The 26,334-nt window shown below is 39.4% G+C and overlaps 1 protein-coding gene across 1 annotated transcript in view; it reads left to right on the forward strand.

Moving 5' to 3' along the window:
- LOC122809162 (IgGFc-binding protein-like) overlaps positions 1–26,334 on the forward strand; it is a 351,155-nt gene that overhangs the window by 83,442 nt on the left and 241,379 nt on the right. Inside the window, exons 3-4 of the mRNA XM_044080449.1 lie at positions 6,208–7,434; positions 25,031–25,362. Coding sequence (XP_043936384.1) covers positions 6,208–7,434; positions 25,031–25,362 — 1,559 coding nt within the window. The remainder of the gene's footprint in view (positions 1–6,207; positions 7,435–25,030; positions 25,363–26,334) is intronic.

Raw genomic sequence — 26,334 nt, forward strand, 5'->3', positions numbered from 1 at the left:
GACTCTATGCTCCACACCAGAAGTATATCCCTCATTGGTAAGATCAGACCATAAATTAATTTCACTGGATGTCCACATCCCGACCCCACCCCCAGCTCAGAAAACCACAGTGAAAAACTTCTCAAAAGCGAACTTTTCACTTCTCAAAACCGAAATGGACCAATGGAAACTATGGCCCAAACTGCAGAATCCTATATAAACACATTCTACGGAAATCTCCAGGAATGCATGGATCATGCTATCCCAAACAAAACCAAGACCCAATCATCCAAAGGCAGGCGTCCAGTCTGGTGGACCCCTGCCATAAATAAACTGTACAACAGAAGTAGGAAGCTACTACATGATAGAGCAAAATCCCTAATAGGGAAGACATCTCTTATCAGTACTAGCAAAAAATTACGATCCCTCATAAAATCCTCCAAGGCCAACTTCGAGAGAAAAATTGCACAGGACATCAAAGACAATCATAAGGCTTTTTTCAGTTATGTTAGGAACCTGGGATGCAACTCCCAGATGTGTTCTGAGTTGATTCTAAACGACAAAAAATACACTGAACCCACAGACATCGCCAATATCCTGGCAGACAGGTTCAGTGCAAACTTCTCCACCCCCTCACTCCCAAAAGAGCAAGTATCTATCCCGGCAGAGGACTGCCTCCCAAACATCTCTGATGCTCAGGTGAAGGCTGCCCTCCCCAAAGCAAAAAACACTGCTTCCATGGGACCAGATGGCGTCCCAGGTTGCGTCCTACATGAACTCCAAGAGGAACTAATCCCTCAAATAAAACAGCTATACAATCTGAGCCTCACTACAGGATATGTGCCCACAGAATGGCGTACAGCAACAGTGGTCCCACTCCACAAAGGTGAAGCCTCTACGGACCCTGGTAACTATCGCCCGATAAGCCTGACTAGCTTAGTCTGCAAGGCTATGGAGAGGATCATCATGGAGCTCATAAACAAAGACATTGGGGACCTACAGACACTAGATCCTACCCAGTTCGGCTTTGTCAAGGGCAGATCCTGCCTTTTGAACCTGGTTGACTTCTTTGAAACAGTCAACAAAGCCATAGATGAAGGGAAGGTAGTCCACACAGCCTATCTGGACCTTGCAAAGGCATTTGACACAATACCCCACTCGGGCATCATAGATAAGCTATCCAACTTAAATATAAACCCCTATGTCACAAGATGGGTCGCAAACTGGCTCAAAGACAGAACCCACAGAGTGAGAGTTGCTGGAGCCATGTCAGACTCGAAACCGACAGGGTTCTGTCCTGGGACCACTCTTGTTCGGTATATACTTTTCCGGGGTACAGGCAAATGTGGGAGGACTATGGCTCACCAAGTTCGCAGATGACTGCAAACTGGGCGCCATAATCGACTCTCCAGCTGACACAAACATCCTTCAAAAAGGTCTCACAGAGACAGATAACTGGTGCCAGCGCCATGGTTTAAAGATAAATGCCAAAAGTGTATATTCATACCCTTTGGCAAAAACAATGTGCCCACAAATTACCACATAGGCGGAAACCCATTAAGTACAGAGAAAGTTATTAGGGACCTGGGGACCCAAGTTGATAGCAATCTCTCCTTTGAAAACCACATTGCCAAAGTGGTTAGAAAGACCTTCTACATAGCCCACCTCAACACGAAGGGTTTCACATCTAGATCAAGAGAGGTAATCGTGCCCCTTTATTCATCCCTCATCAGGCCCATCATAGAATACAATGCCCCTTTTGGGATGTACCTTACCCGACATGTGCAGTAATTAGAAAGACCCCAAAAGTATCTCACCAAGAGGATCAAGGGTCTCAAACAGATGCCATATGCTGCTCGGTTAAAAACCTCCAGCTCTACTCAGTTGCATACAGCCTACTTTGAGGCGATCTATGCCTGACATACAAAGCTATGTCAAATCCAGAATTAATGGACATGCTCCACCTCAGTAAATCTAAATCTCTTAGAGCCACACGCTCGAGGGACTTGAACCTCAGCACAGAAATAAATAGAACTTGCTGGAGGGACAGGTTCATAACCCAGAGGCTCCCTTCGCTCTGGAATAGAATTCCAGTTCATGTGAGGCAGAGCACCTCACTGAATCTCTTCAAGAAGAATCTCGATAGGTGGATGGGGGATCATAGGTTTGTCCAAGGGATTACTCCCGTATCATTATTAGACAGAGGCACAGTAAACTAAACCTTAAAAAGGGCACAGTATACTCAAATCAAGGGGTGGCGTAAGCCATATAGAATCGGGCTAGGCTTATAATTGCCCCAGGGCAGATAGCCTAGTATGAACCTATGAACCTATGACCTAGTGGGAATACAGATAAGCTACTAACTCAGGGCATTAGCATTGACAAAGTCCAGGAATCTCTGAGCCTGCATGTTAGTGGTTGCATATGTTTTCCAGTTTATGTAGGGGTAGTTAAAATCATCCATTATTTTTGTGTTGAGCTGAATAGTAAGTGGTTCTACTAACTTCATGTATTCAGAGTGGTTTTCATGGTTCATGTTTGGACACCTCTAGCTAGTGATGATATGGTGGGAGATTTTCCTATGGTCAGCTGGAGCAGTTGAAGCAAGTCATCCTGCTTGATCAATCTACAGAAGTGATTTTTTTAATGTAATTGGAAAAACCTTTTCCATTAGTTTTTACTTTTCAGAGGTGGTCTGAATGTGTGGCAGGCATTGCAGTCTTGCACTGCTGGGGTGCTTTCTGCAGCCTTGAATCACATCTTTATAACTACACATATGTCAGCATTCTCTAGGGTGAGGAGAGCTTTTATGGAGTGCAGTTTCTTGTTAATACTCTAGCATTGAGCAGTAGTACCTTCAGCTTGGCATTAGAAGAATTTGTTATGTTGGTAGGTATGTTGGTTTGGTACTGCCAAAAAAAGGCACTATGGGAGTGGCTATAATGCCTTGGCTAGTATTCGAATGTCTAGTAGCAACAGCAGCAGGTGCAGACCATCTCTGGCAAACCAATGTGGTTTGTCGATCATGTCGTCCCAGGCTGACAAAATGCTCTCTCTCTCTCTATATATGTATATATATATATATATATATATATATATATATATATATATATATATATATATATATATATATATATATATATATATATATATATATATATATATATATATATATATACATATACACACACACAGACATATATAGATATTCATACACACACACACACACACACACACACACACACACACACACACACACACACACACACACACACACACACACACAAGGACACACACACACACACACACACACACACACATATATATATATATATATATATATATATATATATATATATATATATATATATATATATATATATATATATATATATATATATATATATATATATATATATATATATATAATTTATTTATTTAACATTTGTTTACTGGAAAAGTCCAACTTGGAATGAAGCCAATTTTCAGTGGAGGCCTGGGGAGAAAACCTCTAGATGCATGTTTTTGTAATGTGGGAGGAAAGCGCAGCAAATCCCCTTAAACATTTGTCCTATATGGACAGACTAAAAAAAACTATTCTCTGCCTCATATCGCCTACTTAGAGGCAATCTCTGCTTGACTTACAAAGCCATGTCTGACCCAGTTCTGTTAGAAATGCTACATCTAAAGAAATCCCAATCCCTCCACACCACATGCTCCAGAGACCTCAAACTCATTAACACAATCGACAGAACATGCAGGAGGGACAGGTTCATAACCCAGAGACTGTCCATGTATGGAATAGACTTCCCATACATGTCAAGCAGAGCACCTCACTGGCCCTCTTCAAGAGAAATCTTGATGAGTGGATGGGAGATAGAAAATTCACCCCAGGGATCACTCCAGTGGCTTTACTCGACAGAGACCCTTGGAACTAATGTCTGGTGGCATGATGTCAGGGTAATCCTATGGGCTATGCTTGTAAAGGCCCCAGGGCCATTAGCCTAGTACACACCTATGAATGCAGGGAGGACATGCAGACACCACACAGAAGGCACTCCAGCTGAGAATCGAAACAGAGAACCTCTTGCTGTGAGGCAACAATGCTACTTCTGCACCACTGCATCATCTTTATATATGTATATCGAAGCAGATTGCCAAATGGAAAAAAATAAGCTGAGACAGCTGATCACCTTGCTTGCCCCTCCTCCATAAAACAATGTTTATGGAGGGCAAAAGCTAAACTGCATCTTTCTACCACAGAATCTGTAGATATTATAACTATGAGTTTGAGGTAGTTGGGAAAAGTAGAATGTTTCAAATCCTCAGTGTTAAGCTCTCTTGTTCAAATATCCAGTAAGTATTTGATGAATCTCTTTGCTACCCAAAACTCTCCAAAGATATTCTAGAGCTCAGACACAGACACACACACTCACACACACAAAGACACATGCACACACGCACACATGCACACACAGACACACACACTCACACACACACACACACACACACACACACACACACACACACACACACACACACACACACACACACACAATCTGTGGTGCTGAATCTACTAGATAATACATTCTAAATGGATCAGTATTCAACCCATCAATTTAAGCTTGAAGAATCTGTAATCCTTGATCATTTTCCTAGATAAAACTCACTGCTGGAGCAATTTCTGTTTGTAAAATGGCAGTGATTATGTGTGATATTTTGACTTCCTCATTCAGTCTATAAACATGCACTTGTACAACAAAAGTGTGGGCAACTTGCTTTCCACATTGTGTGAAGGGAATCAGCAGGTAATTCATTTTAAAAAATATTTTGAGTAGAAAATTTGTTGATTTGTTTTTGTACAGTTGAATATTCACAGATCTTTCTTTGTATGGGGACCTCAGTTTCAGAAATGTCTACCTATAACATAGGTAATTCAGTGGGCTCGAGTAAAGTCTGCTATCCCACCAGTGACCCAAAGAGTGACAAGACTAACAAGAAACAGAGTGCAAGGATTAGTCCAGATAAAGTCACTTTAGCTAGCAGATCTTGGAGACTCTCTCTCTGATACCCTTCCTAGTGAGGGATAAAGATGATTTGTTGAAGTTTCAAGTAGTTTATTCATATACCTACTTAACTGAATAAACTTCTTGAAACTTCAACATGCTGTCTTTACTCCTTTTACAGGGAGGGTATCAGAGAAAGTGAGTCTCCGATATCTTCTAGCCAAAGTGATTTTATCAGGACTAATCCTTGGTTTTCCATTAAATGTTTACATATAGGGATAAACTAAAAATCAACAGTGTGGGTTGCAATACAGCAGAGATTGGGGAATTGACCCATTTCCCCCTCAAGTGTGATCTACACATACACACACACACACACACACACACACACACACACACACACACACACACACACACACACACACACACACACACACACACACACACACACACACACACACACACACACACACACACACACACACACACACACACACACACACACACACACACACCTTTCAGACAAGAATATGTAACATTCTAATATGTAAACAGAATAGGTTATGTCATTTATTATGATGGAGAAGACAGACCTAGTCATATATGCTCACTCACATACACTCAAACACACTCACACGCATATACATTCACAAAGACTTTTTATGCAACAGTATTTAACAGGATGTCATGTTGGAAGTTAGAAACATAGTTCTTAAACTGTTCTATATAAAGAATTGCTATAAATTTCACTTTTCATTTAGCTGACATAAATGGTACTCAAATGATGAAATGTAAAATTACTTCTGTATAATAAAAATATGTTTTTGTCATAAAATCCTAAATTATTAACTCTTTTCCCTGTACCTGTCAGCCATCAGTTGTCCAATCAGTCAGATATTACCTCTCTGAGCAGAGGCTGACACTCAGGCAGCCATGAGGGTGCTTTGCGCTCTCACTCGTGTGCATCCTGATGACAAAGCTTTTCTTCATTTATGCCTAACCCAACCCCTAGTGATGATGACAGCACATGCATCACAGCAAGGGCTGCTTATGCCTGCTCTACTCATGCATATATGCTCCTACACATGCACCAAGAGGAGCTGCCAGTGGCTTAGTCGGCTATGCCTACACGAATGAAGAAACTTAAAATTGATTATGTATATTGAAATATGGCTTCCTATCCCAAATTATTAATTTGTTTTCTTATAATTCTTTGTTGTAGGAATCTTTGCAGCAGGCAATACTGGGAAAAAATTTGCTACCGTCTTCATGCAGAATTATTTGGCGACCCTTGGCACTGGACGATTTGAGCTCTTGATCACAACATATGTCAATTCCACAAAAGTCACCGTCACTGTCAACAAGTCAAATTTTATAAAAGATTACACTGTTGGTGTTCCACAGACTTTGTCAGTTCTACTGCCAAGCAATGTTGAGCTCCATGGTTCTGCAAAATCTTCAAGCACAGTGATCATCACTTCTGACAAAGATGTGTCTGTTGTATCTTTCAACTCCAAGTGGATATCAGCAGATATTTCTATTGTATACCCAGTTGAAAGCTGGGGCACTGAGTATTATCTTGTAACTCCAGAAAAGGGACCACAAGATGCATTCACAGAATTTGCAATCACAAATTATGATTCCAAGGCAAATCTTGTTGAAGTTTACCTCAAAGGTCATGTACAGCTGCAGGGAACAAGTTATCATGATGGTTCTAAATTCACAGTTTCTTTAGAGGCATATGAATCTGTGCAACTGCAGGGTAATTCTGATTTGACAGGTACCAGAGTTGTGGCTCAGAAACCAGTTTCTGTGATGTCTGGACATACATGCTCCTGGTACTACAACAGATGCAATCATGTATATGAACAACTCATTCCTGTAACTAGTTGGAAGAAAGCATTTGTAGTGCCCAAGCTGCCTTTTCAGTCTAAGCACAATCTGGTATACATAATTGCTTCCCAGGAGCTGACCATTCAGGTTCAAAATGGATCAAAATCTAGTAGTGAACATCTCAGTACTGGAGGCATTCTTCAAGTTTTGACCTTAGATGCTGCATATATCATAGCTAGTGCACCCATACAAGTGGTGCTGTACTGCACAGGTGGAAAATTTAGCTCTGAAACTTATGACCCTTTCTTAATGAACATCCCAGCCACTGATGACTACTGCACCAGATACACCATAAATGGCCATTCCAATTTCAACAACTATGCGATTGTTGTTGCCAGCAACAATGCTAAATCTACCATTACCTTTAACAAAAAAGCTCTCAGCCCAGTTACATGGACTTCAGTTCCTGGGACTGATTACTCTTATGGTGCCATATTATATGGAAACATAACCAGTTTTAACAGCATGGAGGACCCCAGGTCTGCATTTGGACTGTTTAGTGTTGGATACATAAATCAGAATGGATATGGTGCACCAGCTGTGTGTATAAGTAATGGTAAGTGTTGCTATAAAAGTCATTATCAATACTAGACATCCACTTAAATTTACCATATAATACAATATGTACAGGGCCTGTGTGGAAAATAATTAGCAAAAAGTTCATGGAGTGCCATGATTTCACGCTGACACAAAGATAATGATAAAGTTGATAATCACTTCCTCACAACGAGACCTGATCTTAACAGAGCTTAAATGTGCTTATTTAAAGTTTGTTAAGGATACATAAGTGCTGTTAAGATCAGATCTCATTATAGGCACCAAGAGTGTGCAGTGCCAGATGGCAAAGAAAACTAGCAAAAGGTAAAAAAATATTTGTTATCAGCAGTTAAACGTTTTACTGTGCAGCAGTTTTAAACAGAAACTGAGGCAGAATGAAATGTCTAATAGACTTTAAAGCTTTTAGTTCCACAGATGAGTATTTCTTCTTGCTGTCTATACCTCTCCAGTGTTAACATCTCAGATTTTGTTTCATATTTTTGTCAGGCCCTTATTGTTTTTTTTTTTTTTTTTGCTAATTTTCTGCTAATGGTTGAGGATAACAGTCAGTCAATAATGTCAGACATTAGAGTTTTATAGTTCTTTTTTGTTCAGAAAATGTATGTTGATGCAAAATATGTTGTTCCATTAACTTTTTTAAGTGAATCAGAGTAGTGTTTAAAAACTATTCCTGCGCTTCTACATTATTTTTGGATTTGTCCAGAATTTAAATAGGGTAACAGATATGTTGCTGTCTGTCTTTTAATACTAAGTGCTTTATTGACGTTCAAAGCCAATAATACACTTCATACCATAGCTTCCAACCTTCCATTCACAAAATGTAGAAAATTACCTCTCATAATGTGGAATATATGCTAACAGTTTATTAACAACTTTATCTAAGAAGCTCACAGGATGGTTAAAATATGTTACTCTGCACTAACAAGATCATCTTTTGATGAATTCATAGGTTCATATGTAAGTACTAGGCTAGCTTAACTGCCCTTGTGGGCCATTTTAAGCCTAGCCAGTTTCCCTTTTGGTGCTTTAATTAACCTATCCAGCTTGGGGTTAGATTGGCCTTATTCATACCATAGTCAATAATTTTATGTTACTCCTAGTAAAAATAACTCAGATCATACCACAGATAATTTGAGATGACACATATGTGGGATAAATCATTTAGGAGCTGCCTCTGTCCAATAGCAGTAAAGAGGGCAGTCCAGAGGTCAGTTTTCTATTACCCATTCATAGATCCAAGTTCTTTGTTTTACTTGGATAGGGAGTCTGTTCCAGAGAAGTGTTATCCTCAGTGAGACATATCTCTTGATGGTACAGAAGGGCTTTAGATCCCTAGTCTGAGTATTTCTGATGCCATTTGACTTGCTGATGTCTACAGTAGGTCTGTCAGTATTGGGTCAGAAGATAACTTGCATGCAAGACACAGGTCACCTCATACTAGTCTGTAGGATATCAAGTACAACAGCAGGGCTTTGAGTCATTCCATGTAGGACATGTTGTTTAAGCCTTGTATACATTTAGTAAGGTATCTGCCATTTTTAATTTCTCCAAGTCTTCTGGGTTTCTAATACCATGATGGGAATGGACCCCATTTGTAAGTCAAAGTACGATTAAAGTTCATGAAATTAGTATTGTTTCACTCTTTGACGTTCGCCAAAAGTGCTCTTCGCAGGACCCGCTATGTGCCCAGTAATGACTCCTTCTGCAATTCTTATGGTTTTACATGAATTGGTAACATATCTAAATACGATTGTGAATTCTTTTTTATAAGACCAGTTGCTCCTGCTACTATTGAAACTGTCTGGGTAACTTTCTTCCACATGGCTCTTGTTTCTGCCTGCAGATCCAGGTATTTTATGACTTTGTGTCTCTCTGTATGCAAGACATTGTAGTCACTAGGTGTGGCAATTTCAATGAGCAATGCTACTTTTGTCTTCTTTTCTTGGACCACATCCAATTTTCTAGCATCTATCTTTTGAACTGTTGGTATTGGGTGATCCCATGTGATATAAACTTCATAATTTTCTATGATTCTTTGTGGCTCATGTTTCCAATGATTTTCAGTCACTTTGATACCATAATGTTTGCACAATCTCCACTGTAACAGTCTCGCTACATTATTATGCCTTTCAGTATACAGTCCCTCTGCCACTAGTATGTCGCAACAAGGTGTGTGACTGTTTCCAATTCGGTTTTACAAAACCTACATATGTTCATAGGTTCATAGGTTCATACTAGGCTATCTGCCCGAGGGCATTTACAAGCCTAGCCCATAGTTTTGTGGCTTACGCCACCCCTTTAGTATGGGGAACTATACCCATTATTTTGCTGTGCCTCTGTTGAGCAGTGACACTGAGGTAATCCCTGGGGTATATCTGCGATCTCCCATCCATTGGTCAAGATTTCTCTCGAACAAGGCCAGCGAGGTGCTCTGCCTCACATATACCGGGATTTTATTCCACAGCATAGGGAGTCTTTGGGTGATGAATCTATCCCTCCAGCACATCCTATTAATAGCCGTGTCGAGGTTTAAGTCTCCGCCCTTGTGGCTCTGACGGATCTAGATTTTTGAGGTGAAGCATATTCATCAAATCTGGGTTTGACATGGCCTTGTATGTTAGGCAAAGGTCACCTCTGAGCAAGCGGTGGCGACTGAATAGAGCTGGAGTTCTTTCAGTCGGGCAGCATAGGACAGATGTTTGAGACCCTTTATCCTTTTGGTGAGGAACTTTTGTGGCCTCTCCAGCTGCTGCAAGTGTCGGGTCAGATACATTCCGAATGGGGCATTGTACTCAATCATTGGTCTGATGAGTGATGAGTATAGGGAGACTATGACCTCCCTTGATCTAGATGAGAATCCCTTCATGATAAGGTGGGCAATGTAGAAGGTCTTCCTAACTACTTTAGCTACATGGGTGTCGAATGACAGACTACTATCAACCTGGGTCCCCAGGTCCCTGATAACTTCTTCTGTACTCAGTGGATTGCCACCTATTTGGTAGCTAGGGGTAACCTTGTTTTTCCCGAAGGGTATGACTATGCATTTTTGGCATTTAACTTTAGGCCATGGCTCTGGCACCAGTTATCCATTTCTGTGAGACCCTTCTGAAGGATATCTGTGTCAGATGTGTTTTCTACTATGGCCCAGTTTGCAGTCATCTGCAAACTTTGTCAGCCATAACCCTCCTGTGTTTGCTTGTACTTGGAAAAGTAGATGCCAAACAAGAGTGGGCCCAGGACTGAGCCCTGTGGTACACCACTTGTGACAGGCTTTGAGTCTGACATGGCGCCAGCAACTCTGACCCTGTGGGTTCTGTCACTCAGCCAGTTTGCAACCCATCTTGTGATGTATGGGTTAACATTTAAGCTGTTGAGTTTTTCAATGATACCCGAGTGGGGTATTGTATCAAAGGCCTTCGCCAGATCGAGGTAGGCTGTATGGACTGCCTTTCCCTCATCAATGGCTTTGGTGACTGTTTCGAAAAAGTCAACCAAGTTTAGAAGGCATGATCTGCCTTTGACAAAGCCAAACTGGGATGGATCCAAAGTCTGCAAATTCCCTATGTCTTTATTTATGAGGTCCATTATGATCCTCTCCATGGCTTTGCAGATAAGGCTTGTCAAGCTAATGGGCCGGTAATTTCCAGGGTCGGTGGAGGCACCGCCTTTGTGAAGTGGGACCACAGTTGCAGTGCGCCACTCCCTGGGTACGTATCCAGAGGTAAGACTATGATTAAACAGCTGTCCTAGCTGTGGGTTTAATTCCTCATTGAGTTCGTGGAGCACACAGGTCCCATGGATGCTGTGTTTTTTGCTTTGGAGAGAGCAGTTCTCACTTGGGCGTTGGAGATGTTTGGGGGGCTGCAATCGCTTGATATAGATATCTCTCCTTTTGGGGGAGGGGAGTTTGCACTGAACCTGTCAGCCAGTATGTTGGCAATGTCTGTAGGATCAGTAATCTTCACATCATTTTGAACTAGTTCTGAGCATATCTGGGAGTTTCCTCCCAGGTTTCTAACATAGCTAAAGAAGGCCTTATGATTGTCTTTTGAGTCTTTAGCTATTTTTCTCTCAAAATTTGCTTTGGATGATTTTATGAGAGCTCTTAGTTTTTTACTTATAGTGATCAAGGGTGTCTTACCTTTTAAGGATTTTGCTCTATCTTGTAGTAGCTTCCTCCTTTTGTTGTAGAGTTTGTTTATGGCTGGGGTCCACCAGAGTGGACGCTTGCCTTTGGTGCAAAGAGTCTTTGTTTTGCTTGGGATTGCCTTATCCATGCAGTCCTGCAGGTGCTGGTAGAAGGCATTTGTAAGTGATTCAGCAGCTTGAGTACTGTTTTCCGTCGGCTCGGGGGCCTTAAAGGAGACCACACTAGTCTTTAGAAGTGTGAAGTCTGCTTTCGAGAAGTTCTTTACTGTGGTCTTTTTATTTCAGGTGGGTTGGGATGAGGACCTCCAGCGAGATTAGTTTGTGATCTGATCTCACCAGTGAGGGGTATACTTCCGGTGCTGAACATTGTGCTCCCATGTTCGTGATGATGAGATCAAGTATGTTTTCTCCTCTTGTGGGGATGGTGACTAGTTGTTCCATGGCATTTGAGTTTATGAATTCCAGGAACTTTTGGGCTAGGGTGTTTGGGCTTGAGTAGTGTTCCCAGTCTATATTAGGGTAATTGAAGTCACCTAGTATGATGGTGTTTGGTGATACATTTATCCCTCTAGTGTTTTCAGGAAGGCCATGTGAGGTTCCTGAGTTTGTGAGGGTGGCCTGTAACATGCTACAATTTGCAGAGCAGTCTTGCCTATGGTTAATTGCACCTGGATGGTCTCCGATGCATCGTCGTTGCCACCAGTCTTGAGGTGTGGGTGTCTTTGATGAATATGGATACCCCCCCTCCTTTCTTGGTATTGTCCGGATTTTGGGGCTGGAACGCATGATAAGAGGTAAAACCTGATAGTGCTGGGGTGCTCTCAGGAGACTTGAACCAGGTTTCTGTCACTGCACAGACATCGATGTTCTCCATACTGAGAAGGGCCTCGAGTGCGTGCATTTTGAGATTTAGACTTCTGGCATTGAGCAGCATTACCCTTAGTTTTTTTCCTTTTTTGCGTTCTAGGGTGGTAGGTTTAGAATTTGAGCCTTGCCTAAAAAAGGCACTATGGGGGTGGCAAGAGCCTTTGCCAATATCCGGAATCCCAGGGGTGACAGGTGCAAGCCATCCCTTGCGAAGCAGCGTGGCTTGTCTGTTTCTGCCACATGTTCAATGGACTTTGTAAACCAGTGTGTACACAGCCCACTCTCTTGAGCTGCCAATATTAACCTTTCATTTTTTGATGTGAATTCACCTCTCCTTAACCATTCCTGTGTTCGTTCTTGATCAACATGAGGCTCTTACAGAAGTTTTCTATACTTGCAACTATATTTATATTTTTTTACACATTTCTTGCCTTCTCATTCAGTTGCTGCCTGGTTTTTATCTACTTCTGGTATAATTTCCATTCCTGCATGACGTTGATATGCTTCTGCTAAATTAAGCAGAGATGTCATCTTAGATTTATTCTCCTCATGTTTCAAAACTTTCATTACATTTGGATCCTGTGAGATCAGCAGATATGTGTGGCATCCCACGATTGTAGCTCTATACATGTAATCAATTTCAAGGAGGTCCATCCCTCCTTTGTAGCAGGGAATATATAATCTTGGTTTATACTGATTTTTATAAATCATTTGGTAAGCATGAAGCATCCTTCTTGTTTTAATATCCAACATATCCAACCCTTTTTGGGGCCGGTCAATCACTCCAAAACTATATGTTAGGACAGGAAGAACAAATTGATTTATGGCTTAGATCTTGTTCCTAGATGTCAATGCTGTTATCAGGATTAATTTAAGTATTCTAAAGTACTCCTTACTGAGCTTTATTCGCATTTGTTCATGTTTTATTGCTGATCCTTCATCAATTCACAAGGATTTATACACTCCGATTCTTGCTCAATTTTTTTTATATCACATTTTTGTCCTAAACTGATGTTTTCCTGGTGCTGCAGTTTTCCTTTTTTAAAGGTTGCTTTTGCACATTTATCAAGACCAAATGATATTCCCATATCATCTGAAAAAGTTTTGACAACCTGTAGCTGTGCTTTCAGTTCCTCATCTGATGAGCTATCCAGTTTTAAATCATCGACAAAGAGAAGATAAGAAGTCATTAGTCTTTGTTGTTTTCTAGAAGCCAAATTGTAACCATGGCCTAAGCTGTTAAGTAAACAGCTTAATGGATTAATGCCAAGGCATAATAGCAACGGTGACAGAGAGTCACTCTGGGATATCCCCCTTTGAATTTTTTTTCCCTGGGATAATAATCTGTCCTTTATCATGGCTTAATTGCAAAGTGGTCTGCCACTTTTTTATGGTTACTGTAATGTAGTTGATCAGTGTAGGGTGTATCTTATACATTTTAAAGCACTCCTTTATCCATTAATGTGGGATACTATCAAATGCTTTTTTGTACTCAATCAATGCCATACTTAAATTCTTCCCCTTCTTACAGTTCTCCACTATAACTTTGTTTAACAACAAATGATCCTTTGCTCCATATGACTTTCTTTTATTGTCCTTTTGTTCTACTGCCATAATTGAGTTTTCTTCTAAGTGACTATAAACTCTGTCGGCGTTAATTCCTGTGTATAGTTTATACGTCATTGGAAGACAAGTTATTGGTCTATAATTTTTAGGGTAGCTTGCAGGTTCACTCTTAAGTAAGAGCATTGTTTTTCCTGTTGTTACCCAGTATGGAGTCTGTTCAGGGTGCGCATATAAATAGCTCTTACTCATGACTAAATCCTCATGAAAAGAAGTTAATACTTTAAGCCAAAAGTTAGGTACTGCATCTGGGCCTGGAGTTTTCCAGTTAGAGGCTTTTCTCAACTTTGTTTGAATCTGCCTATCTGTTATTTTATCTAATTTCATATCCTGTACCTTTAAACTTCTTATTCTTTCTTTTACTTCTTCTATCCATTTAGCATCTTTGTTATGTTCCACAGGATCTTCATAGATACCTCTCCAAAATGTATCTACTTCTTCTTTTTTTGGCGGTCTTTGAATTCCTTTTACCTTATTTCCCAATTCTCTATAAAACTTTTTTCAGTCATCAATAAATTGCTTATTTGTGCTTTTCCCTTATACTTATCTTCATATCTTCTAAGCCTTTCTGCCTGTTTTAAAATTTTTAGTTTGTCTCCAGTAGTGTATAATAGATCCTGGTCTGTTCTAATACTGCGCATTGCTTTTATCACATCTATCTTTCTTAGTATTTTTGTTGATCTATTCCTTCTTCTATAATCTTCTAGCAATGACACTTTTGTCATTGCTGCTTTATAGTTTTCTCTATTCGATATTTCCATGATGGTATTCACTTCTGCCCCCTCTTTTCCCTCATTACCCTGTGTTCCTGTATGGTATCTCTGTGGGTGTGCCAGTTGTTGCTCATGTCTAGACAGATACTTTCCACAGGATTATTGTACTTAATGACTGGCTTAATGACTGGTGAGTAAAGCTGGCAATGATATCACTAGATCTATACATAATACCTTTGCTTATACGATGTGCAATATAGAAAGATGTTCTTATGACACGGGACATGTCTTGTTCCAAAGTTAGGTTACTATCCACATAAGTTTCCAAATTCCAAATAACTGTCAACTCTTATGAGTGCATTGTCAAAGTGGTAGATCTCTGGGCTAGCCAACTTCCCAAAGGATATGATAATGCATTTTTTGACATCTAGTTTCAGTCCATGATTCTGTCACCAGTTATTTGTTTGGGACAACCCTTTCTGTAGGATGGTTAAGTCATTTAGGGATTCATAGGTTCATAGATAGGTACTAGGCTATCTGCCCGAAGGCATTTATAAGCCTAGCCAGAATGTGTTGGCTTTCGCCGCCCCCTTAGATTAGTTCCCTGTGCCTCTGTCCAGCAGAGCCACTGAAGTGATCCTCGGGGTAAACTTTCCGTTTCCCATCCACTCATCAAGGTTTCTTTTGAAGAGTGTTAGCAAGAAGCTCTGCCTAATGTAGATTGGGATCTTGTTCCAAAGCATGGGAAGTCTCTAGGACAGGAATCTATCCCTCCAGCATGTCCTTATTGTTGTGGTGAGGTTTAGATCCCTAGAGTGTGTGGCTCAAGGGGATATGATTTTCTTTAGGTGGAGCATGTCCATCAATTCTGGGTTGGACATGGCCTTGTATGTCAGGCAGAGATCACCTCTGAGTAGGCGGTATGCAACTATGTACAGCTGGAGCTTCTTTAGTCGAGTTGCATAGGGCATCTATTTGAACTCAGTGATCCTCTTGGTGAGGTACTTCTGTGGTCTGTCCAGCTGTTGCAGGTGTCTTGTAAGGTACATCCCAAATGGGGCACTGTACTCTATGATGGGTCTGATGAATGATGCGTAGAGGGGCACAATGACCTCTTTTGATCTGGATGCAAACCCTTTTGTGATTAGGTGGGCCACATAGAAGGATTTTCTAACAACTTTGGCAATGTGATTATTAAAGGAGAGATTACTATCTACTTGGGTCCCCAGATCCCTTATTACATCTTCCATATTTAGGGGGCTACCACCTACTTTGGTTTTTCCAAAGGGGATGACTATGCAATTTTTGGCATTTAGCTTGAGGCCATGATTTTGACACCAGGCATATGTCTCAGTGAGACCCTTTTGGAGGATGTCTGTGTCAGACGGAGAGTCAGTTATAGACCCTACTTTGGAGTCATCTGAGAACTTGGTCAACCATAGTCCTCCTGTGCTTGCCTGTACCTCTGAGAAGTATATATGCTGAACAGGAGGTGTCCTAGGACTGAGCGCTGGGGAATGCCACTTGTAACCGGTTTACAGTCAGACCTAGCTCCCCCAACTCTTACCATGTGGGTTCTGTCCATGAGCCAGTTGGCAACCCATCTCGTGATGTAGGGGTTTATGTTCAGGCTTGTGAGCTTGTCTATAATACTAGAATGGGGAATGGTGTCAAAGGTCTTTGTGAGGTCTAGGTAGGCTGTGTGGACCATCTGTCCTTCATCTATAGCCTTGGTAACTGTCTCAAAGAAGTCCACCAGGTTTAGGAGGCATGAGCTGCCCTTAACAAAGCCAAACTGGTTAGGGTCCAGTGTTTGGAGGTTCCCAATGTCTCTGTTAATGAGATCCATGATGATTCGCTCCATAGCCTTGCAGACCAAGCTAGTCAGGCTTATAGGGTGATAGTTCCCATGGTCTGTTGTGGCTCCACCTTTGTGGAGCAGAATAACCGTTGCTGTGCACCACTCTATGGGCACATAGCCTGTGTAGAGGCTGACTTTGAACAGTGTGTTTAGGTGAGGAGTTAGTTCATCTTTTTGCTCATGTAGGATGCAGCCTGGGACACCGTTTGGTCCCATTGATGCTGTGTTTTTGGCTTTGGAGAGGGCTGTTTTAACCTGATTGTCTGTGATTTCAGGTGCACTACATTCTTCTGGTATGGTTATGGGCCTTTTTGGAGGTGAGAGGTGGGTGAAGTTTGCACTGAACCTGTCTGCCAGGATGTTGACGATATTGGTCGGTTCAGTGTATTTTGTGCCATTCTGCACTAATTCAGAGCAGATCTGAGAATTGCCACTTAGATTCTTGACATAGCTAAAGAATGCCTTGTGGTTATCTTTGGAGTCCTTGGCAATTTTTCTTTCGAAGCTAGCCTTGGATGATTTTATAAGGGATTGTAGATCAGGGATGTCTTCCCTTCTTGGGATTTTACACTTTTCTGTACTAGTTTCCTCCTTTTATTGTATAGCTTGTTTATGGCAGGGGTCCACCAGACTGGTTTCCTTTTCTTGGAGGATTGAGTCTTGGTTTTGCTTGGGATAGCATGATCCATGCATTCTTCTAGGTGCCCATAGAGTGCATTAGTAAAGGATTTTGCAGCTTGGGCAGCATAATCCTTTAGCATGGGGGATTTGAAACTTTCCACCTCAGTCTTAAGTAACGTGAAATTTGCTTTTGAAAACTTTTTCACGGTGATTTCTTTGATCGAGGGTGGTGGTAGAATGTGGATATCCAGAGTGATTAGTTTATGGTCAGATCTAACCAGCAGGGATTTGACCTCGGGTGTGGAACACCAGTTGCCCATGTTGATGATGACCAGGTCCAATATGTTGTCACCTCTGGTGGGGTTGTTGACCAGTTGATCCAGGGTGTTTGAGTTTATAAATTCTAGGAAATGTTGGGCAAAGGATTTAGTACTTGAGTAGTTATCCCAGTTAATGTTTGGGTAATTGAAATCACCCAATATAAGGGTGTTTGGTAGGACCTTTATATTTCCCACTGTTTCCAGAAATGCAGAATGGGGGTCCTGGGACATGGTGGGTGATCTGTAGCAAGCTACAATTTGAATTGCAGTTCTGCCCGTTGTTAGTTGCATGTGGATGATCTCTGAAGCATCGTGCTGTGCCACTAACCTGGAGGTGAGGGTATCCTTGATGAATATGGATACACCCCCGCCTTTTGTATTTTGTCCTGGGTTTTGTGGCCGAAATGTATGGTATGAGATTTAGCCTGGTAGTGCTGGCATGCTCTTTGGAGTCTTAAACCAGGTTTCTTTTACTGCACATATATCGATTTTCTCAATTCAATAAGTGATTGCAATTATCTGCAAACGTAGTCAGCCACAGTGCTTTGGTATTGGCTTTTACTTCAGAGGAGTAGAAGCCAAACAGGATGGTCCCTGAACTGAACTCCTGGGGATTCCACTGATGACTGGTCAGTTTGTGGAGGTAACCTCCTCTAGTTTTATTATCTTTATCCTCTCTGTGAATGATTTATCAGTCCTGTGGGTGATGGTGAACTTATTCCCAGTTTATTTAGCTTTGCTACAATTCCTGATGGGAGGACTATGTCAAACGCCTGGGACAAGTCCAGATATGTTCTCTGTACCATTTTACCTTTATGCAAAGATTTGGTGGTCTTTTCAAAAGAGTCCACAAGGTTGAGAAAGCATGACCTGCCTTTGATGAATCCAAGCTAAGATGGGTCCAATATTTGGAGGCTCCCTATGTTCTTGCTGATTAGTCACATGATAATTCTATCCATAGCTTTGCATATGCAGCTGGTCAAACTCATGGGTCTTTAACTGCCTGGGCCTAAGGAATGTCCTCCCTTATGCAAAGAAATGATTGTTAGTGCTCTCCATTCAATTGGTACAAAGCCTGTATGGCGGCTGAGGTTGAACAGTGTTGTTGTGGGAGTGGGGCTAATTCATACTTCAATTTAAGATGCATCTAGCGATATTGTTAAGATCCACAGAGGCAGTATTTTTATATATTGATAGTGCTTTTAGAACATGATCTTGTGTGGTAACTGGGTCTGAGCTCCAATTTCAGGTATAGCTTGTGGAAGAGATGGTGGGAAGACAGGAATAACATTTGAGCTGAAATTTATTAGCCAGGACGTTCACTATACCTTCAGGTTCAGTGTAGATAGCATTGTTCACAATCATCTCAGCACTTTGCTGCATTCTGCTTTTGAGATTACAAATATAACTAAATAAAGCCTTGTAATTATCTTTGGTGTGGGTGACTATTTTAGCCTCAATTTGGCTTTGGTGGATTTTATTAAGCACCCAGGTTGTTTGCTTATTTCGATGTTGAGGGTTCTATCATTCTCGGAATTACTCTTCTTATCTTTGTACATAATTCGCTTCTTTTATTGTAAAGGTTATTGATGTTATGGTTCCACCATGGGAGTTGTTTTGTTTCTGGGGTTTTCTCTGCATTTGTTTCTACAGGCTACAGCTGCATCTGTGCTGTATATTCAGCAGATTTAATGGGTTTTGGTAGGTATCTGAAGCTTGCTAATATATCACTCAGGAGAAGGTAGTTTGTCTTCTTAAAAATGTTTCTAAAGGTACCTCAGGTGGAGGGGTCTCTGGTTTAAATTTTACTTCAAATTAGTTGGATTTATGGTCAGACCTAACAAGTGATAAAGATATGCAAGGGATGGTGCAATATACCCTTATAGTGGGTACTCTGATTAATTGTTCCAGGGCATTTGTACTGACAGAGTCTTGGAATTTCTGTGCTTGTGCAGTAGTTGTGGTGATGTAGGTTTCCCAGTTTATAGTTGGATAGTTTAGGTCATGTGGCTAATGATACAGAGTTCAATACTGAGTGACTGTAGCTCATGTAGATTGGTGCAGTTGCTTTCATGGGTCATAGAGGGAGTTCTATAGCTAGATGAAATATATGACATGGGACCTTTCTGATCATTATTTGGGCATGAAGATGCTCCAGTGCATCATGCTGCTTTACTAGCCTTGATGCGAGCCTCTTCTGGATGCAGATTCAGACATCTCCACCTTTTTTGCCTCCTGTGCAGTAGCTTATCTAAACATTTGGAAGGTGTTATAGTCCTGCACAGCTGGGGAAAATAATAATACTCATTAGTTAAGTAGGTAGGCCCATTGTACCCACTCCTTTTTCAAGCATTACTGAAAGTACATCTGACTTGCTCAAGCTCACCCTTTATGTGAATAAGGGCAGTGGGAAACCAAACCCTATACATGAAGAACTGCAGCTCTTAGCTTTAACCTTTAGTGCACACTGTATGTTATTCAATATTATTTACCATGGATATTTGAAAAATTCTTTGCACAGGCCGTTTTGATGTAGAACACTGAGGAGCAGGGTCTTTTTTAAGAGTCAAAATGATGAACGTTCTTCATAATGTGCTACACTTGAGAGCTATGCTTCATGGTCTTACAGTTTCTGTCTTTCTTTTTTCCCATGTGTAAAAAAATTCCATGCACTACAAAGAAGTATGTCTTTGTCTCACATCATAACCCTCTATTATATGTTCTTGACATGGAATCCAAAATTCACTTTTTTATACTTTACTAGAGATGAATTTCTTGACTTGTATAAAATTGCTATTATAGCAGACCGAATCATAATCTTCTAAATTCTACATGGTTTAAAAATAAACACGGACTAAGATGAAGACAGGGAAGTAATGTTTTGGTAAAATATCTTCATTAATTATACACATTTGCTCTACCTGACTACAAAATGAACAGCAAATTTTTACACAAGCCACTATAATTTTTCTGATTATCACAATAGCAAAGGTCAATAAACTTGATAAATAGTAGTACTTGTATGACCTCTAAATGGTTCATACACAAGTGAATCTGAATCAGCATTGTGATATTGGGAAAGAGTTGCTTGCTTTATGCAGAGAACTGAAAATATAATGCATTTAAATAAAATTCTATGAAATATAATTTTCCATAAATCATTTTTATCTAATACTCAAAAAAGATTAATTCTTGAAAAAAAATGATACTCTACGGACTAATTACAACCACAAGGAGTTTCAGGTTAAAACTGGTTGTGTTTGCTTGAAACTATTACTGTATGCTACTGTTGCAAGGAGAAATATTTTATTTACTATGCAATACTTAATTGCATTTCAGTAGATGAGCAGACTGACCTGCCTCTATGTTTTATTTCACAAATATGTAACAACAGTCAGACGGCGGATTTTCAGCATTGAACTATCAGAAGGAATTAGGAAGCTTCATTTTACATATAAACCATCTTATATCAAGGGATTTTCTCAGTTTTACCAGTCACAGCCATTGAAAGATTGAAAGCACATAAGAGAGGACTGTATATATATATATATATATATATATATATATATATATATATATATATATATGTATACATACATATATATATATATATATATATATATATATATATATATATATATATATATATATATATATATCAATCAAATACAGGATGAATGAAAAATGGTATACAAGATAATCACAATGCCAGCAAATGGCAGTAATAAAAGGTAAAATGCAAAAAAAAAAAAAAAAAAAACACCAAACTGAATGAAAAACAAAGATTAAGATCTTTACAAATCTAAGGCTGTCAAATGGGTGTTCCAGATTAGTCATGGGCCATATTTGCTTTGCAAAGAATAGCAAGAACATGTCATACCATTCAAAATAATGACAAAGTAATGGAAACAAAGTACAATTTTAGTGGTCTGAAACATTTCAATGATCATATCACATCTACTGTTTGATTGTTTTCTAAGAGCATATTTTCTAGATATACCAAAATTATCTGTATGCCGAGATGCTTAGAAGTTTAATAGAAAGTTTGCAGAAGATTCATTACTGAAAAAATAAGAGTCCTAACACTATGGGACTCCAATCATACTGGGCATGTTCCTTCTAGCTTTGCACAATCAAAAACGTTTGTCGTTTTCCAAATATGTGCACTTGCATCTACTTATAATTTGATTATTATATAAAAGGTCCTTATAGGCATTATGTTCTCCTCCAAATGCTACTCTAGTTTAAATTTCAAACAACATAAATTAGGGCAGATTTTCCTCTCTGGTATAGAAATACTCTTTGACTAAGCCTAATCACCATAAATTCTCAGTTCATATACCACTTATAACACATTATAAAACCACACTTATTGTCATTATATGTGTTTTAAACGTAGAGCTGGTCAATCATTATTTGACATAATATTATAACAATCTGCTTGACATAGTTTATGCAAAAGATGAATTTACCATTCTAATAGAGCTTACCACTATAGGAAAATCATTTCTGCCAGCCCAATATTACTAGCCGTCACTGGCTTCTCAGATACACCATGACACAAAAGAGGCTAGAAAATGTCAACAAAGATGCAAGTGCTTATCCTTGTTTGGATAGGCACCGCTGTAGCATTAACTTCCCAAATTACAAGCTTTTCATTGACCTGTCCTAATGATAACCACCACATGCATCACTTTCTGAGATATGTTCTACTTATTTAGGAAGCAAGGCAAATATGAAATGTGCAAGATTCTGTGAAATTCAGAAAAACTGACCAAAAATGTGTATATATCACTACATATTTACTATGTGCCAAATCGCTGTACCTTGAAGTGCTCTCTCTCTTTACTCTGAGATAGAATGGTCTTGATTTAGTGCACGGGTAACAGGGCTAGGAGAGGCAATCCCCCCTCTCACATCTCTCAGTGCGTGCAACAAAGCCACACACCATGTAAAAACAATTTAGTAGTACAAATAATTTTGATATTTATTGTTTAAAATGCAAATTGGATTTTAGTGTTCACATTTCATGGACTCTCAGTTTCTGGTCTTATATTTCTGCCAAGTATCCAATTTATTATTTAAAATACAAACTGGATTTTAGTGTTTAAATTTTATGGACTCTCAGTTTCTGGTCTCATATTTCTGCCAAGTCGCCAGTTTATATATCATACAGTGAAATAAATATGAGCTGCAGCATGTAGTCAATGTAGAAGTTTTGCTGATTTATTTTTTATGGCATTTTAATGCATCATGTTTTACCCTTTGGCTTCATAGTAGGCTCCCTATCTCCTTAACTTAACAATATCTATATGTAAATATACTGCTTGTACCATATCAGCTCTGCCTTACAGATATCTTCACCACAAAACTATTACTCACATCATCCATATTATTTACTTACATAAGCCTTTGGCTGCTTTTTTTTGATATTTCTAAAGTTTGAACTACAGTGGTGTCTGGATTATGCAAGTGTATTTTAAAGAATATAACTAATAGCAAATTTGAATGATTAGAGTTGAAATTTATATCTACTGAGCATTACAGATATGAATTTGCTGCATGTCTTCTTTCTATTCCTTCTTTCTTGCTTTCTTTCAGTTTGACCAGGAATAAAATGACTCAGCTAAACCCCATTTTCAGCTGAGGCCTAGGGAGAAAAGCTCCACATTTTTACAACATAAGTCACAAAAATCAAATTTTCATAGAAATTCCTGAATGCAGAAGCAAAAAAATACAAAAATACATAGGTACATAAATTGAACATATCAGTAATGAAGGTTATAATTAAATACAGCAACAGGATATGCCAATAAGGTCAAGAATATAGATAATACAGGCATCAAAATGGGTAGGGGAAGAGAGGGAAATTATTCTTAAATTTCGTAGACCATTACACATATATATTTGAAATGTAATAGATATACCTACCTTCGGTCATGTCAAACTTAATGCATGACAAACATGCAATGAAATATGTACAAATGATAGAAGAACTGTATACAGGCAGGGTTAAGGATGAGATCCATCTTTTAGTCTGTCCTTAAGTCAAATTTGTATGTAAGTCAAAACATGTACATAGAATGTTCTACTATACTGTACTGCAATACAATACAGTACAGTGCAGTAGAACATTCAATACAAAAAAAAAAAATGTTAAACTTGGCCTTTTTTAAGCTTCACTTCACATTTCTGTACTACAGGCATCACCCACAAATGTTTTCCACCCTTTTCTGAACTTTCAGACCTCTACCAGACCTCCTACTGTCATCTAGACCTTAGTGAGCTACAATGCCATTTGTCTATTCTACTGTACAGTACAGTAATAGCTTTGATACTGTTACTGTACAAGACAGAAGTCTTGATCAATCATATTGCCAACACAGTGATCTCTTAACCAATTGGATCGCTTGTTCTCAGTGAAGGTGGTAGTAACTGCTCTAACAAGACATACGAGCAGCTTCACAAATGGGGAAAAGAAAAGTACAACAGAATTCTTCATTTTAAAGTAAGATTTGAGCAACTTTAAAGATTTTTATTTATTTTCAACTTTGCTGCAGCCCATTCTTATCTATGAGTCGTCTGTAACTCGAGGACTGCCTTTATTACAAGTGTGTGTGTGCGTGTGTGTGTGTGTGTGTGTGTGTGTGTGTGTGTGTGTGTGTGTGTGTGTGTGTGTGTGTGTGTGTGTGTGTGTGTGTGTGTGTGTGTGTGTGTGTGTGTGTGTGTGTGTGTGTGTGTGTGTGTGTGTGTGTGTGTGTGTGTGTGTGTGTGTGTGTGTGTGTGTATGTGTTATCCTTGCTTTTCAGCTATCTGACACCTTCTGTCTCTTATTGTCTCATCTGTTGCCTCACACAAGATATAACCAAAGATATCAACCTGTATGATGGTTCAGCCCTAAAGATGAGAAAATATCCTTGATGTTATTGTGTCCAAGTCACTGCCAAGAAGACAACTGGCAATCACATAGCAACCTTAATGACTGCATTTCTTAACACTTCCGTGGGACTAAGAACACAAATTACATTGTCATGACACCAGTCAACTTCCTTGCAGGTAACACTATAAGGACAACTCCTCCCAGCTAGCATAAGCAGTACAGCTGCTAGTTCTCGTAGCTTCCTACAACAGTTATTTGCATGTAGAATGGTTCAATTCACTCATCCTGAAGACAGAATAACAGGTATGTGGAACACCAAAACTGTAACTAATATCTTGCTGCTAGAATCGGATCAAATGATTTCATCTTGCATGAGTGGGATGGCTACTTCAGTTCTGTGTTAGGCCTTTTGACATTTCACCATACTTGGCTTATTTACTTGTTAAGCACGTTTAATCTACATGATCATATGCAACTACACAGTTTGCCTTCTATAACATTTGAGTAAGTCTGCATTCATTAATTTTCATTATTAAGTTACAGATTATTTTTGCTTTCAGCTGATCCTTGTCTAACTATTAAGTGCCGAAAGAAAGAAAAGTGCCAAGTCGTTGATGGTGAAGCTGTCTGTATTCCTGAGTCCAGTGTTGTCTGCTGGGCTAAAGGTGATCCACATTATAAGACTTTTGACGGCAAAAACTATGATTTCATGGGCACCTGTACTTACACCATTGCTAAAACATGTGGAAATGATGTTACACTTCCTTTCTTTAACGTTGAGGCTAAGAATGACAACCGTGGCAGCACACATGTTTCTTATGTAAGCAGTGTAACCATTGAAGTATATGACATCACTATTTCTGTGGTGAAAGGTGAATATGGAAAAATCAGGGTAAGTTACTATAATATTCTTCATAACATTTATGCTTGTGTGTCTGTATCTGTGTGTGAATATATATACTATATATGTGTGTGCTTGTGAGTATATATCTATATCTATGTCTACATATACATATTATATATATATATATATATATATATATATATATATATATATATATATATATACACACACACACACACACACACACACACACACACACACACACACACACACACACACACACACACACACATACATACACACACACACACACACACACACACACTCATATAGCTGCACCTTTATGTGTTTTCATCTGCATGCCATAAACAAATTTGTCCACCTTGTATAATTAATAATGTGTGATTTTAGATTTTACAGTTAAACTATATTAAAACATATAATTATGACTCAATTTGAAAATACTATGTAAAACTGATCTTGGTTTGATAATTGTAATATTTCTATTGTTGTGAACCAAGGGTTAAAATACATTGCAGCTGTCTAAATTCAATCAATAATTTTAGGAAGTCATGAAAGTCAATAAGATTGTGGATGAGAGTAAAACAGTACATACCACCTACCTCAACCTGGACAATGCATTTGACACAATTCCTCAGTCAGGTATTATAAATAAACTCACAAAACTGGGCATAAATCCGTACTTTGCCAGAAGGATAGCCAGTTGGCTCATGGACAGGACACATGGTTAAAGTGGGTGAATCCAGATCCAGCAAGAGGCCAGTTACTAGTAGTGTGCCACAGGGCTCAATGTTGGGATAACCCTGTTTGAAATGTACTTCTCTGAAGTCATGGCTAATATGGAAGACCACTGGATAACAATATTTACTGATGACTACAAGCTGGGAAAAATCACTGAATCCCCCAGTGATGTAGATATCCTTCAGGAGGGTCTAGATCAGACAGATGATTGCTGCCAGAACCATGGCCTAAAACTAAATGTGATAAAAATGCATTATC

This window comes from Protopterus annectens, chromosome 8.part0, assembly GCF_019279795.1.
Source record: "Protopterus annectens isolate FY-2018-M chromosome 8.part0, PAN1.0, whole genome shotgun sequence".
Classification (NCBI taxonomy): domain Eukaryota; kingdom Metazoa; phylum Chordata; order Ceratodontiformes; family Protopteridae; genus Protopterus; species Protopterus annectens.